At 39.3% G+C, this 12,581-nt stretch overlaps 1 protein-coding gene across 7 annotated transcripts in view; it reads right to left on the bottom strand.

Annotated features, from left to right (window-relative positions):
- Window positions 1–12,581, bottom strand: part of ATP8A1 (ATPase phospholipid transporting 8A1) — a 233,177-nt gene that overhangs the window by 108,599 nt on the left and 111,997 nt on the right. For all 7 annotated transcript variants that reach the window (XM_045056434.1, XM_045056433.1, XM_019829563.3 and 4 more), the window contains 3 exons: window positions 10,807–10,876; window positions 5,440–5,524; window positions 2,872–3,011 (listed from right to left, as the gene is read on the bottom strand). In XM_045056434.1, coding sequence (XP_044912369.1) covers window positions 2,872–3,011; window positions 5,440–5,524; window positions 10,807–10,876 — 295 coding nt within the window. The remainder of the gene's footprint in view (window positions 1–2,871; window positions 3,012–5,439; window positions 5,525–10,806; window positions 10,877–12,581) is intronic.

The following is a 12,581-nucleotide window of genomic DNA, read 5'->3' as shown; positions in this document are numbered from 1 at the left end:
GCAAGGGAGGGGCAGAGGGTGAGAGGGAGACACAGAATCCAAAGCAGTTTCTAGGCTCTGAGCTGCCAGCATACAGCCTGACACGGTGCTCGAACCCATGATCCAGGAGATCATGACCCGAACCTAAATCGGATGCTTAACTGACTGAGCTGCCCAGGAGCCCCGGAGTTCATTTTAAAAGTTATGTCTCTGGAGCTACCGTTGGACCAAGCTTGTGGGTCACCATTTCGGGTTCCTTCCGAATTCCCCACTTAAGGAATTTGTTCAGACCATGATGCTCAGGTCCTCCACCGAGGGAGTGTTCCTTATTTGCCTGTGCTTCCCCAATACCTAACACCTATTAGCAGCCTAATTAAAGTTAATGAAATAAACACCTGAGTGGAATTATGGTTTTAGGGATAGGGATGGACACAGAAATCCAGCCCTTATTTGGAAACTGGCTGAGCAAGGGAACCAATTCTTTCACCTTTCTGGTTCTTAGATTTTTCAATAAAACTTAGAGACCATGGCTTATCAGAAAGTAAAAAGGAATTAGCTATCAATCTCCTTTTCATTCATTTTAGGAAAGAGGCAGTCAGAGGGAGGCATCTGTATGTGTAAGCTAAAAGTATACATATACATGTAATGCATTTCCCAGACAAGTTAAATTTTTCCGTGTGACTCACGATCACCATCTGCTGGAGAAAGGTTGAACTTCTATTTCATTTAAAAGATGGAAGTCCCAAGGCTTTTAATACCAGATATTACACTTACTACACACACACACACACACACACACACACCCACCCAACTGCAACAACTGTTAAACCTATAAAACCTAATCTATAAACTCTAGGGAGTTCAGAGTAAAACTGTTATTAGGCACGTTAAACATTCAACTCCAGAATTTTCTACAGTATGCTTTATGCAGAAACAACATTTAATGGTTAGAATCCATTTTCAAATATTTTATTGTAACTTCTTATATATTAATTCTATCACATTACCATGGAGGTAAAGGCTACATTATATTCAGGCTGTGTACAAAAGGAGGCAGGAGAAAAGTTATTTCCAAACGTATTTCCAAACGTTAGTTTTTTTGTTCTTAGTCCTCAAAACAATAAGAAAAAAACCACAGATTAAAAACCCAAACCATTAGTACTGTAGGAAACATGTAACTTTGGCTGGAGAGACTGAAAGAGATTATGGTCATGGCATTGTAAATAATAAAGTATTTTATTTTACCACATTATGTTCCAAAGACATAATCATATATAAATATGTTAGGGAAAAAAAGAGAGGGAGAGAGACTGATTCAACAAGTTAACTGAAAACAAGCTGTGTGTGTGTGCTTCTAAAATTGGGGGGTAGATGGGTATTAAGTTGGAAGGTACCATGTATGCTATCACAAGTCTTCTGAGAAATAAGCAAGATACAAAAATAAGTTCAAATGCAAGGAATGTATGAGAAACAAACTAGCTTTCTAAAGTGATCACAGTCCACTGAGGAGACAGGAGAACAGTATCTCGAGTCACAAATGGCCACTGTATACAACAGAGAAAACCACCTGCAGCTGGGGCATGACATTCCCCAGTATTATACACAGAGGCAGCATATGGGAGCAGAAAGGGGAAGGAGGCATCAGTGGGGCTAACCACCTTTCAGACAGGAAGTGCCAGAGAGCAAACTGTTTGAAAAAGAGGAAGGAGTAAAAAAATGTCAACTTTTACTAACCTGCAGGCAAGATCCAGTAAGCTGAAGCTAACAGACAAACCAGATTCTATGTAGTACAAACATGAATACAGTCAAGGAATTATGCAGTAAAGAAGTTATTTGATGGAAAGTGAAAGGTTAGAATGAAGATACCTGAGTGGCTAAGAGCATGGACTTTGGAGCCAGAATGAGGATTCTGGCTCACCCTCTTATGAACTGTGTAATCTCAACCAAATCACTTAACCTCTCTGTTTCCTTGATTTCTTCATCTGTGAAACTGGAGTCATTAACATTACCTGCCTCCAAGGGATGTTGTGAGGACTAGTTAATAGATTCAAGGGCTACAAAGGCATTTGGCACATGGTAAGTACTACACAAATATGTTTGCCATTCTTAATTAAGGAGTTGAGATTTCTTGCTACTTATAAAGCAGCGATCATAGTGTATCCATCGCTTTTTGGCTGAATAGCCTTGGTTTCCTTATCTGTAAAATAAGAGTATTTTTGGTTGTGACACAAATGAGGGATGTTTGTATATGTATGCATACGTGTGTGTGTGTGTGTGCATACACACAATGAATAGCCAGGTATAAGCACTGAATTGTTCACTTATGTCTTCTTCATTATTAGGTATAGAGTCACACAAGCTGTATTTTTACATTATTTTGTATTACATATTATAAATCTTCATTTATATACATATATACATATATACATATTCAGGCTGTGTACAAAATGAGGCAGGAGAAAAGTTATTTCCAAACGTATTTCCACATATACATATATATGTATGTATACATATATACATATATACACACATATATACATATATATACACACACACATAGTGTATGTAACTTGTGTGCACGTGTGTGTGGAGGAGGGCATGCTTATCTTCAATGATGCGGAAGCAATAGTGTACATTGGCAAGAAGACAGCTAAACTAGCCTAACTCCAATCCAAAATTATATAAAAAAAAAGAAGGTTTACACAAAGTAATTCCAGAGACTTTTCGGCAAAAGTTTTGACTATAATTAATATCTGTTGATGCTTCGACCCGAGGAGATTCAACAGTGAATGGTGTGTCAAAATGTTCTGATCTTTATTTATTGGCTCCTGAAAAGACTGAAATTTTCTGGAAACCAAATTTTCTGTATGAGCAAAATGGTCTTTCACATACCTTTTCAATTAACTCATAACTCTCTTCGAGTTTGAGCAGTCTGTTCTGCACGGATGTGGATGCACGCTGATAGACGGCTCGCCACTCCTGAAAGTCGCTCTCTGAGATCTCAGCCACGGCAAAACATAAAGTTCGTAATCCTGAAAAAAGGCAGCATATATCCCCCCAGCACCAAATAAGATTTTATTCAGAAGTATGACCCTTCCATTTTTATATAAATAAGTCTTATTTTGAAAAGACTGGCTCAATTCAAACAATATGTTGAAGTCTGATTCAGTTGTGACACCACTTTAGTTTAAAATGGGTATTCGTGCTCCCCTCACCTTAAACCGGCACCCTGCTTCTGATCCCTAGCTCTTTCAATACATCCTTTGTGCCTTTCCCAAAGTGACTTTTCCAACATCCAAATCTTATCAGATTATTCCTTTTTTGAGATCTTTCAATTATTCCCCGGGATAAAGTCCAAACCCCCAAATCTGGCTCACTTACCCTGTACCAATTGTCTTCAACCTCCTTCTCTGCCATTTACCTCCTATACACCAGGGTCTCTGCACACGCTGGTCACTTTTTCCCCCTTTCACCCCCTCCAACTCCCTCAACTGTCTGCCTTGCATCTGCCTTAAGACTCAGTTCGTAACGTCATCTCTCGGAAGCATTCTCCTCTCACTCAGACCCCACAGGCAGAAATCCCCAAACATACCTATGGTGTGAATGACAATGTTTCATACTGTTTTTCTTGTGGATTTCCTGTATTAGTGTCCAGATCCTGGAGGGAAGGGGCCCTGAGTTCTTCATACCTCTAACTCTAGTACTGGGCACAGTAGCTGGCTTGTAGATGCTTCATAGATAGATGCTTATGAGGAAAAAGAGGGACCCCAATGGGGTCTCCTAGGAAAGCCATGTGCCTCATACAGGGATATATGCTTGTATTTATTATTGTTCTTTATCACCATAAAAGTGTAGTATAAAGAGTCTAAAAGACCTGAGAGATAGTGACAAAACAAAAAAGGGATAGTGACAAAACTCATCAGAAACACCCTAGGAAAACAATCAAATCTGATGTTTGAGATGACCTACTCCTCGTGATCAGTGTCTATCAATTTCATAACTCACTTGGAAACCACCTTCAGCCAAACAAAAAACAAAAAACAAAAAACGGTGGATTGGAACAAGGAAGAAGCAAAAGCATTTGTCAGCCAGGACAAATGCAGTTAATTGGGTTCCTGAGAAGACAACACCCTCACTCAAAGTCATTAACTCATAGAATAACGAGGTGCTAGTGACCTCAAGCCAAATAAAATATGACCAGGGAACATGTCAGAAATAAGAAGCAGAGAACATAAAGTGCCCAGAGGACTCTATCTTCCAAGAAAGGAGTAGGGTTGTCCATTGCCAGCTCACGGAGAGTAGAAGCTAAATCTTTGGGGCCATATTAGGACATGTTTTTCTCTTTTGGAAATTTGGCTGAAGACTTACTCTGGGGTAGCCATGGAGTAAAAGCGATGTTCAGCCCAGGGCCAGAAAGAATAGGGTGGAGGTGAAGACCAAGAAAACTTAAATTTGTCTAGGAGCTGGACTATCCTCGTATCATAACCAGAGAAGAGAGAGATGCTCCCTCAACCCTCCTCCAGAAAAAGAACCTGGGCAGGATGCTGGCTAGGTTGTACCCGCCGAGCCCAGCTGAGGATGCGCCTTGAGGAATCTGAACTCTATGAACAGGAGTGTCTCCATGCTCTTGCATTTTTGGAGAGCTGGGAGAAGGTTCCTTATGCCCTTGCTTTTCAAAACCTCGTGCTTTTTAAAACGTTCCTATCTTTTTGCAGCTTTTGGATTAAGAGGAAGAAGGATTTGATCAGAGGTCAGGCTTGCTGCATTTGGTGACCGTTGTAGCTGAAGCAGACAAGAGTGAAACCTTAGATGGGAGATTTAGATACAGCTCTGACTACTGTTAAGTTCAGAGATAAGGCTCTACAAATTCTTGTAGTAACAGACCCTACTGTTTAAGGACTCTCGAGTCCTCCCATCTAATCTAGATCATTCCCCTAGACTATGCACTGCTCTGCTATACAGATCATATGTTTCAGGAGGACACAGAGACAGGACTTAACATGTTTAGATCCCAAGCCTCACACAGAGCCTGTCATGTGGTAGGGGCCTAAGAAGTCTTGAGTTAAAACTATACTGAATAACTATTCTTATAGCCATATAGGCTTATTTTTCTCCTCTTTCTTATTCAGACTAGCATAGCCAGTTGTTTTGTTTGTTTCTCTTCCTTCTACACTGCTAGAGATACAACATATTTATAATGTGAATAGTACCCATTCTAAAAAGTGAACAGATTTATAGGCCCTATACCCCCAAAACTTGGGGGCTAAGTCTCTCAAAATTTTAATACAGAGAAGCAAAGCAAAAATAATAGGAACAGCATATAGTATAATCTAAATTATCAACATTAATTGTTCTCTTACTTTAGGAATTTCTAAGTCAAGAAACAACAATCTTGCAAGACACCAGAAGTATTTGATTTCTTTTTATTTTAATCATGCTGTATTGCTGTATTATACTCACCTTCTGTAGCAAACTGCTCTAAATGTTTTAGGGTAATTTCTTTGTATTTTGAAGTCTCTGCCAGTCGATCATAAATTACAGTGTCCTCGAAAACAAACAGAAGGTAGAATGCAATTAAAGTAAGCATCTTGAGCTTAATGAACATTAATGTTGGCAGCATTATTAGCAGCAAATCAGTATAAAAACAAGCAATCACTTTGAGCATTAATTTTAAAGCACAAAATATTTTTTGCCTAATAACAGTTTCCCTAGTGACACTAAGAAATAAGGTTTGAGGGGCGCCTGGGTGGCGCAGTCGGTTAAGCGTCCGACTTCAGCCAGGTCACGATCTCGCGGTCCATGAGTTCGAGCCCCGCATCGGGCTCTGGGCTGATGGCTCAGAGCCTGGAGCCTGTTTCCGATTCTGTGTCTCCCTCTCTCTCTGCCCCTCCCCCGTTCATGCTCTGTCTCTCTCTGTCCCAAAAATAAATAAATGTTGAAAAAAAAAATTAAAAAAAAAAAATAAAAAATAAAAAAAATAAAAAAAAAAGAAATAAGGTTTGAGTCATATATTTTCATCTTTCTCCTTTCTGAATACATCCATAGTTACTCCAGTGATCAACATTTCATATTCTAGCAGTACCTCACTTATCTTGCAAGATCTTCCCCAACCCTGAAGGTAGGGCAGGACCCTGCAGTGTTCCTGGGTGCCACAGGGAAAAATGGTCCAGTACTCAAAAAGTTTGGGAAGTGCTGGGCTGAACAAAACTTGCCCTGTAGGAATACTTAGAGCCCTTAAAATGCTAATGTGAACAGATGTCTAAGGGGGCCATGTGGTATGTTCCCCAGACTCATTCACTATGGAGCCCGGGCTAGGGATTAGGGCATCTCTATGGGGCTGGTGCTCACAGAGAACAAACTTTGAGAAACACAAGGCCAAATCCACTGAGAGGGTTGGTGGGTATGATAAGGAGAATTCTGAACAAATCTAGCATTGCCTGATAGCTGAATATTTCTGATTGTCTCACTTCATCTTCTGAAAGCTCAATTAACTTAGTCTGTAAAATGCAATTACTGGATTATCTTTAAAGTGCCTTTCGGCGTGAATGTTGTGCACCACTTACAGTTCTCTGATTTTTGCCCCTTTATAAATTGCTTATTGTTCCTTTAGTTATTCCTCAGCTTGGATTTAATGTTTTAAGAATTTTAATGTTTGGCCTTCATGGTTTTATTAGACTAGGAAAAAATAAATCATTTACCTGCAATTACTTTCTCAGTGGTATTACCCATTTTGGGGTCTCCAGTCTCAGGGCTGAGATTTGGAAGGAGGCTAATGGAGTATGATTTAGAACCCTTGAGAGAAACAAGAACTTAGTGACCTCAGGACAGATGGAATAGTCCAGGCCCCAATTATGAATTTCTTTTCATTCTTTAGTGGTGGAATAGGAAGGGGGGGGGGCAAAGCAAAAGGAAATGGTAATTTCCCCTCATGGTTCCTTTCTAGGAATGAAAGGTATAACTTGTGAAATCTATTTTTTTCCAGAGGCTAATGACTTTTTCAAAGAAACTAAATAGGCTGCTTTGAAACTAAGAAAATCTTTTAAAAAATTAAAGTCACAAAAACCAAAGTGATAAGGAAGATTAAATTCTGCAACGTAGCCAAATTTTCTAGCGGAAGACACTGATATCCAAAATAGAATTTTCTATCTTTTTATGGTATCAAGGAACGCAAGAGACAGAATATACATGAATTATATGGTATGTTTTTATTTAAAAAAAAATTTTTTTTTCAACGTTTATTTATTTTTGGGACAGAGAGAGACAGAGCATGAATGGGGGAGGGGCAGAGAGAGAGGGAGACACAGGATCGGAAACAGGCTCCAGGCTCTGAGCCATCAGCCCAGAGCCCGACGCGGGGCTCGAACTCATGGACCGCGAGATCGTGACCTGGCTGAAGTCGGACGCTTAACCGACTGCGCCACCCAGGTGCCCCTATATGGTATGTTTTTAAACGATAGTCACAACTGGCCATGCTTACCTGTCAGAAATACATGAAGATCAACTTTTTACCCAGAGTAATGCTCATTAATTCAGAGAGCTACATCAAGTATATGGTACGTGGTTAGGACCAAAAAAGGTTTCTTCACAGGAACGAAAGTGTGTGCACCCTTAGGATCGGATTAGAACCTACTGAGTCTACATTTACAGAAAATCCTAACTGGATTTACTTATCTGGTGTCCTAGCCCCTCAGCAAGGTAAGATCAGAAAACAGTGCAAGAGGGGATGTTCCTGGAGTGCATGGCACAGATTCCAGGTGTTTATGTGAAGAGTCTACAGCTTCAAGATGAATAACTCATCCTAGGTCGATTTTCACTTGAAAAGTTGTTTTCCTGTTCATCTTTTATTTTTTTAATTATTAGTATTTAAAAAAATTTTTTTAACGTTTACTGATTATTGAGAGAAAGAGAGAGACAGAGCATGAGCATGGAAGGGGCCAAGAGATGGAGAGACACAGAATCTGAAGCAGGCTCCAGGCTCTGAACTGTCAGCACAGAGCCCCACACAGGGCTTGAACTCACAAACCGAGAGATCATGACCTGAGTCAAAGTCGGACGCTTCACCGACTGAGCCACCCAGGCGCCCCTATAGGCTCCCCCTATTGGAATAGCGTTTTTATTTTCTTGAATAAATTAAGATTTTATTCGTGTCGATATAACTTTTTAAAAATAGGCTACTATTGCAGACATAAACTGTATATTGTATACTTTTCCTTTTTTTTTCATTTAAAATTAAAAAAGCAAGGCAACTTCATTGCAGAAAACCTGGAAAAGAGTAAAAAAATAAACCATCCATATCCACACACACAGAACCACCATCTCTCTGTGCTGTATTCTAGATGAACTCTTCAGTGCTGTCTTCCAATTCACTAACTCCGCCCCTGCCCCTTCCACTCTGTTTAGAGTTTATTCCATTTACTGATGTTTTCTCTTGATCTTTTATGACTTCCAATTTAGCTTACATGTACCCCCACCCCTCAACCCCAATTTCTTTTTGATTAAAAATAGTTGTTGTTTTTTGTTAAATCATGTTGAGCTCTAAGCATCCTTGGTCAGACCTGTCTGTACAAATGATTTCACCTGGAGTGAATTCGTGTCCAGTGGTTTACATGCTTGTTCTCTCTTCGGCATTAGACTTTCCTCATGTGTCCCTAAGTTTTGCTCTCACTCTCTCCCTGCTTGTGTGTACCCCAATCTGATGGTATTATATACCCCCCCAACAGAGTTGGTATGAGCTTTTCTTAGTCTCTTCTCATAATTAGGAACCTCATCACTGTCTCAGGCATCAAAGAGGCTCCCATCCACATTTTTCAGAAAGCACTATTTGCCCCCATTGTCTCAGGGAAACCAAACTCCAACCACTGCTCCCCAATCCTGATTAAATCTCTTTTTAGATCCTCTACTCTTCACTTTTAGCCTCTTCTTTTCATGAAATATCTCCTTACAAGATCCCATCAATCCTCTGCTTTTAGTTTCCAGCTATACTTGTTAACTCCTAAATCTGTATCAGCACCCTAGATTCCTTCCCCTGTAAAATCCAAACATCTCTGCCTCATGGCCCAGATGTAGTTCCCAACCCTCTATCATGGGATGTGGTACCACTTCGTCTACCCAGTAAAGTTGAAATTGGATAACAATCCTAGATCATGGTTTCCCTCATCACCCACATGTAATCAGTTACTAAGTCCTAAATCTCCACCCTCTCAATCCTCTCTGCAACTGTCTTGGTTCAGATCCTTATCAACTCTTGGGACTATAGTCAATAGCATCAACTGGTAACTCTGTATGCATCTCTTTTCTGCCTTAAGCCATCTTCCTAAATGGCATCAGAACAATTCAGAAAAAAATACAAGTTCGTGAGCATGAAAATAATGCATGACCTAATGCATGCTCACCTTGCCAGCCTTGAATTCTGCTATTCCCTGCCAAACTGTGTGCAGTTCTCAAGTGTACCTTGCTGTTTTACATATTTCTGCCTTTTTAGCATTCGGTGGCATTTCACAGCCAACTTGGTTGGGAGTGAGGGGAAACAATGCAATAAGCAAGTTAATGTATACAAACTCTCCATGATTATACAAAAAGGAAATCCAGTGTTTTTATAGTTTATTCAGTGCTTTAACTCCCCAAAGGTTCTAGATGGATGATTACTCAAAACTAAGAATGGAAGGATGTAAGTTGAGTGTTAACTGAACACATATCAATCATTCCCTTATCACTAAATACTACCCTTGGAATGTGGGAGAGCTTTAAAGTATACCTCAATATTGTATACTAGTCTTCTCTTTATATATATTTTCCTGACTAGGCTCAGCTCCTGACAAGTGTTGGGTCTTATCTTCCTTTTTCCAAAATCCAGCTGAAAGGCTGGTAGATAAAGTGCACACAATGAATAAATGTTACTTGTTTCAGTCAACAACCGGAGGAATTCTAAACCTAAATTTATGAGACGTCACGAAATAATTCTACCAAAATGCTTTAAAAACACGGCATTCAAAATTGCATTTCAATGCTTTAAAACCAAGGCATTGAAAAACATTTTCAACAAAAATTTAAGTAATAAGCTTTGGCTTCCTAATAAGTTCAGTTTCCAGGTTTCATTCAATAAATCAAGGTTGCAATTATATTTAAAATTGGAAAGTTCTAAGTTGGTAAGTTATCTGACGAGTCCAAGTAGATTAGGTGTCCAGAAAGGATAATTCAGAAGAAAAATGCTAATTTTAAGAACAAAAAGTGGCTCTGGTCCGTAGACCCCTTATTTAGATTTCTATGAGTGTAAACATATTTTAACTAGGAAAATTCACTTAGAATGACAAATTACTATTTTTGTCAATATAACCTGCCAATATACAAAAGCCAACCAATAGTCAGAAATTCTGTTATAATTAGAACAAAGCAAAACAAATAGTAATGACCATATGATGAAAATTACAGCAGTCACTGTGATCCAATTTTTCCCCATGTTTCTATGGTCTTTAAAAAAATTAGATTCAAACTGGTGTGGATCATTACATTTCTAATACAATTTCAAAGCATTTTCTACTTTAATTGTCTTCTAACGTATTTTATAATATAAACCTCAAATATTATGTATCAAAAATTGAATTATATACATAACCTAGGCTAAATTTTTTCAAAGCACCAAATTTACCCAGAAGGAATTCCGCATTTCACCAGAAGAGGCTGAACACTATTACTATAAAACACCAAGGAAAGTGGATGTCAGCAACTTTATGCTAAACATCTGTGTTACATTTCCATAGCAGAATGCTGAACGTATACATTATAAACTGTCATAAATCAAAACTGTTAAAGACAAAAATAAAAACTTACAGCTCCTTTGCAGTAAAGTCGTAACTTCCCGGATGGAGTGCGAACAATCACCGACATTCTTTTTCTAGCGCTGAAAGAAAGAGGTTTTCCATAATGTGTCATCATACTGAGAATATGCATATATATGTTTGTCATGCCTCACATATTTTAACGCTCACAGTGAAAAAATAAATGTGACCAAATTATGAGTCCTATTCTTCCACATACACAAACTGTCCCCTGGGTGTATGGCTGGGTATCTTTGAAAGTTACATTACGTCTTTTTAAGGCACCAGGGTACCATCCACTGCCCTAAAGGAATAATTTACAAAACAGATCCCAGGAAGCCTGCAAGAGTTAGTACCCACTTGAGCAGAAGATAGTTCTGGCTCAATGTTTTAAGATTTAAAAAATATTAAAGTCAGTGTCTTTTAAGAGGAATTGTATGTTACAGCTTTAAATACAAACAGAAATAATAATCTATGTTAAATATATACCCAAACCACACAGAAAGGCAAACACTGGCACTTAAAAACTGACTTATGCATTCACAACGATTGTTTTTCAATGATTACTAGCAAACCACTGGCATCATGTAAAAAGCCCAATTTATATGACAAAGCTAAGCTAATGAGCACAAGCATTTTAACACTGCGTTGGCGATATAAAAATGGTAGTCAAACACACAGCATCTTGCACTGCATTTGCAAAGAGATAGCAAATGACACTGAATAGAAGTGGCACAGACTGCATAAGATATGCCTCATTTAGAAACAAGCGCATATAAGCATTCTCTCCAGAAATGAGGGAGAAGAAGGACTTCTCAAGGCTCTGTATCTATTTGTTTACCTTACAATATTCTGCTACGAACTGAGGTGAGTCCACTATAAGGAGCAGTTAGATATGGTATCCTAGCATACCACACAGTCAGGAGTTTCTTTCTGAGGTATCTAGAGATATTTAGTCTTCTGTTTCTCCATCTAGAATCCCCACTGTATTAGTACCTCCGATCGCTGTCCCTGTGCTTTGGGAATACATTCAATTGGGCCCTCTCCGTAATGACATTGAATAGTCTATATTCTGTCTCAGCCCTTCTTGGTGCCTCCTTAATCCAACTTTAATGAGACGGTCCCAAACTCATCAACTTTTCTGCTCCTTTCTTCTCCTGGCAAAACTCACAAATCCTGGGGAAATGGGAATGCTTTCTGTGGCACCACAGTAGACGGACATAGCTGGAGAAAAGTCACCCTGCCACCGAGTTTAGGAAATCCAAGATATCCATGTCACCTGGGTGCTCACTACTGTTCAGCAACATGTCACCTTTTTCTAATAAACTTGCTCTCTATCTGCAGGATTTGGAACACCTTCTCCCTTCTCCAAGTCTCTAATGAACCCTTATACTCCGGATCCTTTGAATTTTTGCAATTCACCTTGATGAAAGATACAGACAAAAAAATCTCTGTTCTTTTTGCCATTAACACCTACACATTTATCTGCTGGGCATCATCCTCTCTGCCTCTTTTCCTGACAATGGAGGAAGTATTTCTTTTCTTATCAGAGGCCTTCCTTTCACATGTGAACCTCCTCTCTCTCTCTTCTTCCTCAGTAACCTTACTCCTCAAGCTATGCTGCCCTCCCAAGTCTGCGTCTTCCACTTCTAGACTGGGTCCTCCTCATCAGTTGTGCATGTTTGAGTCTCTCTCCTACAAAACTCAGCCCAAAGAATGTGCCCCAAGACAGCCACATCCCCATTCACAACTCAACCCCAAACAACTGCTACACGCATGGTCTCCACC

Source organism: Felis catus, chromosome B1 (assembly GCF_018350175.1).
Source record: "Felis catus isolate Fca126 chromosome B1, F.catus_Fca126_mat1.0, whole genome shotgun sequence".
NCBI lineage: Eukaryota > Metazoa > Chordata > Mammalia > Carnivora > Felidae > Felis > Felis catus.
This window is presented reverse-complemented; position numbering and strand designations above follow the sequence as displayed.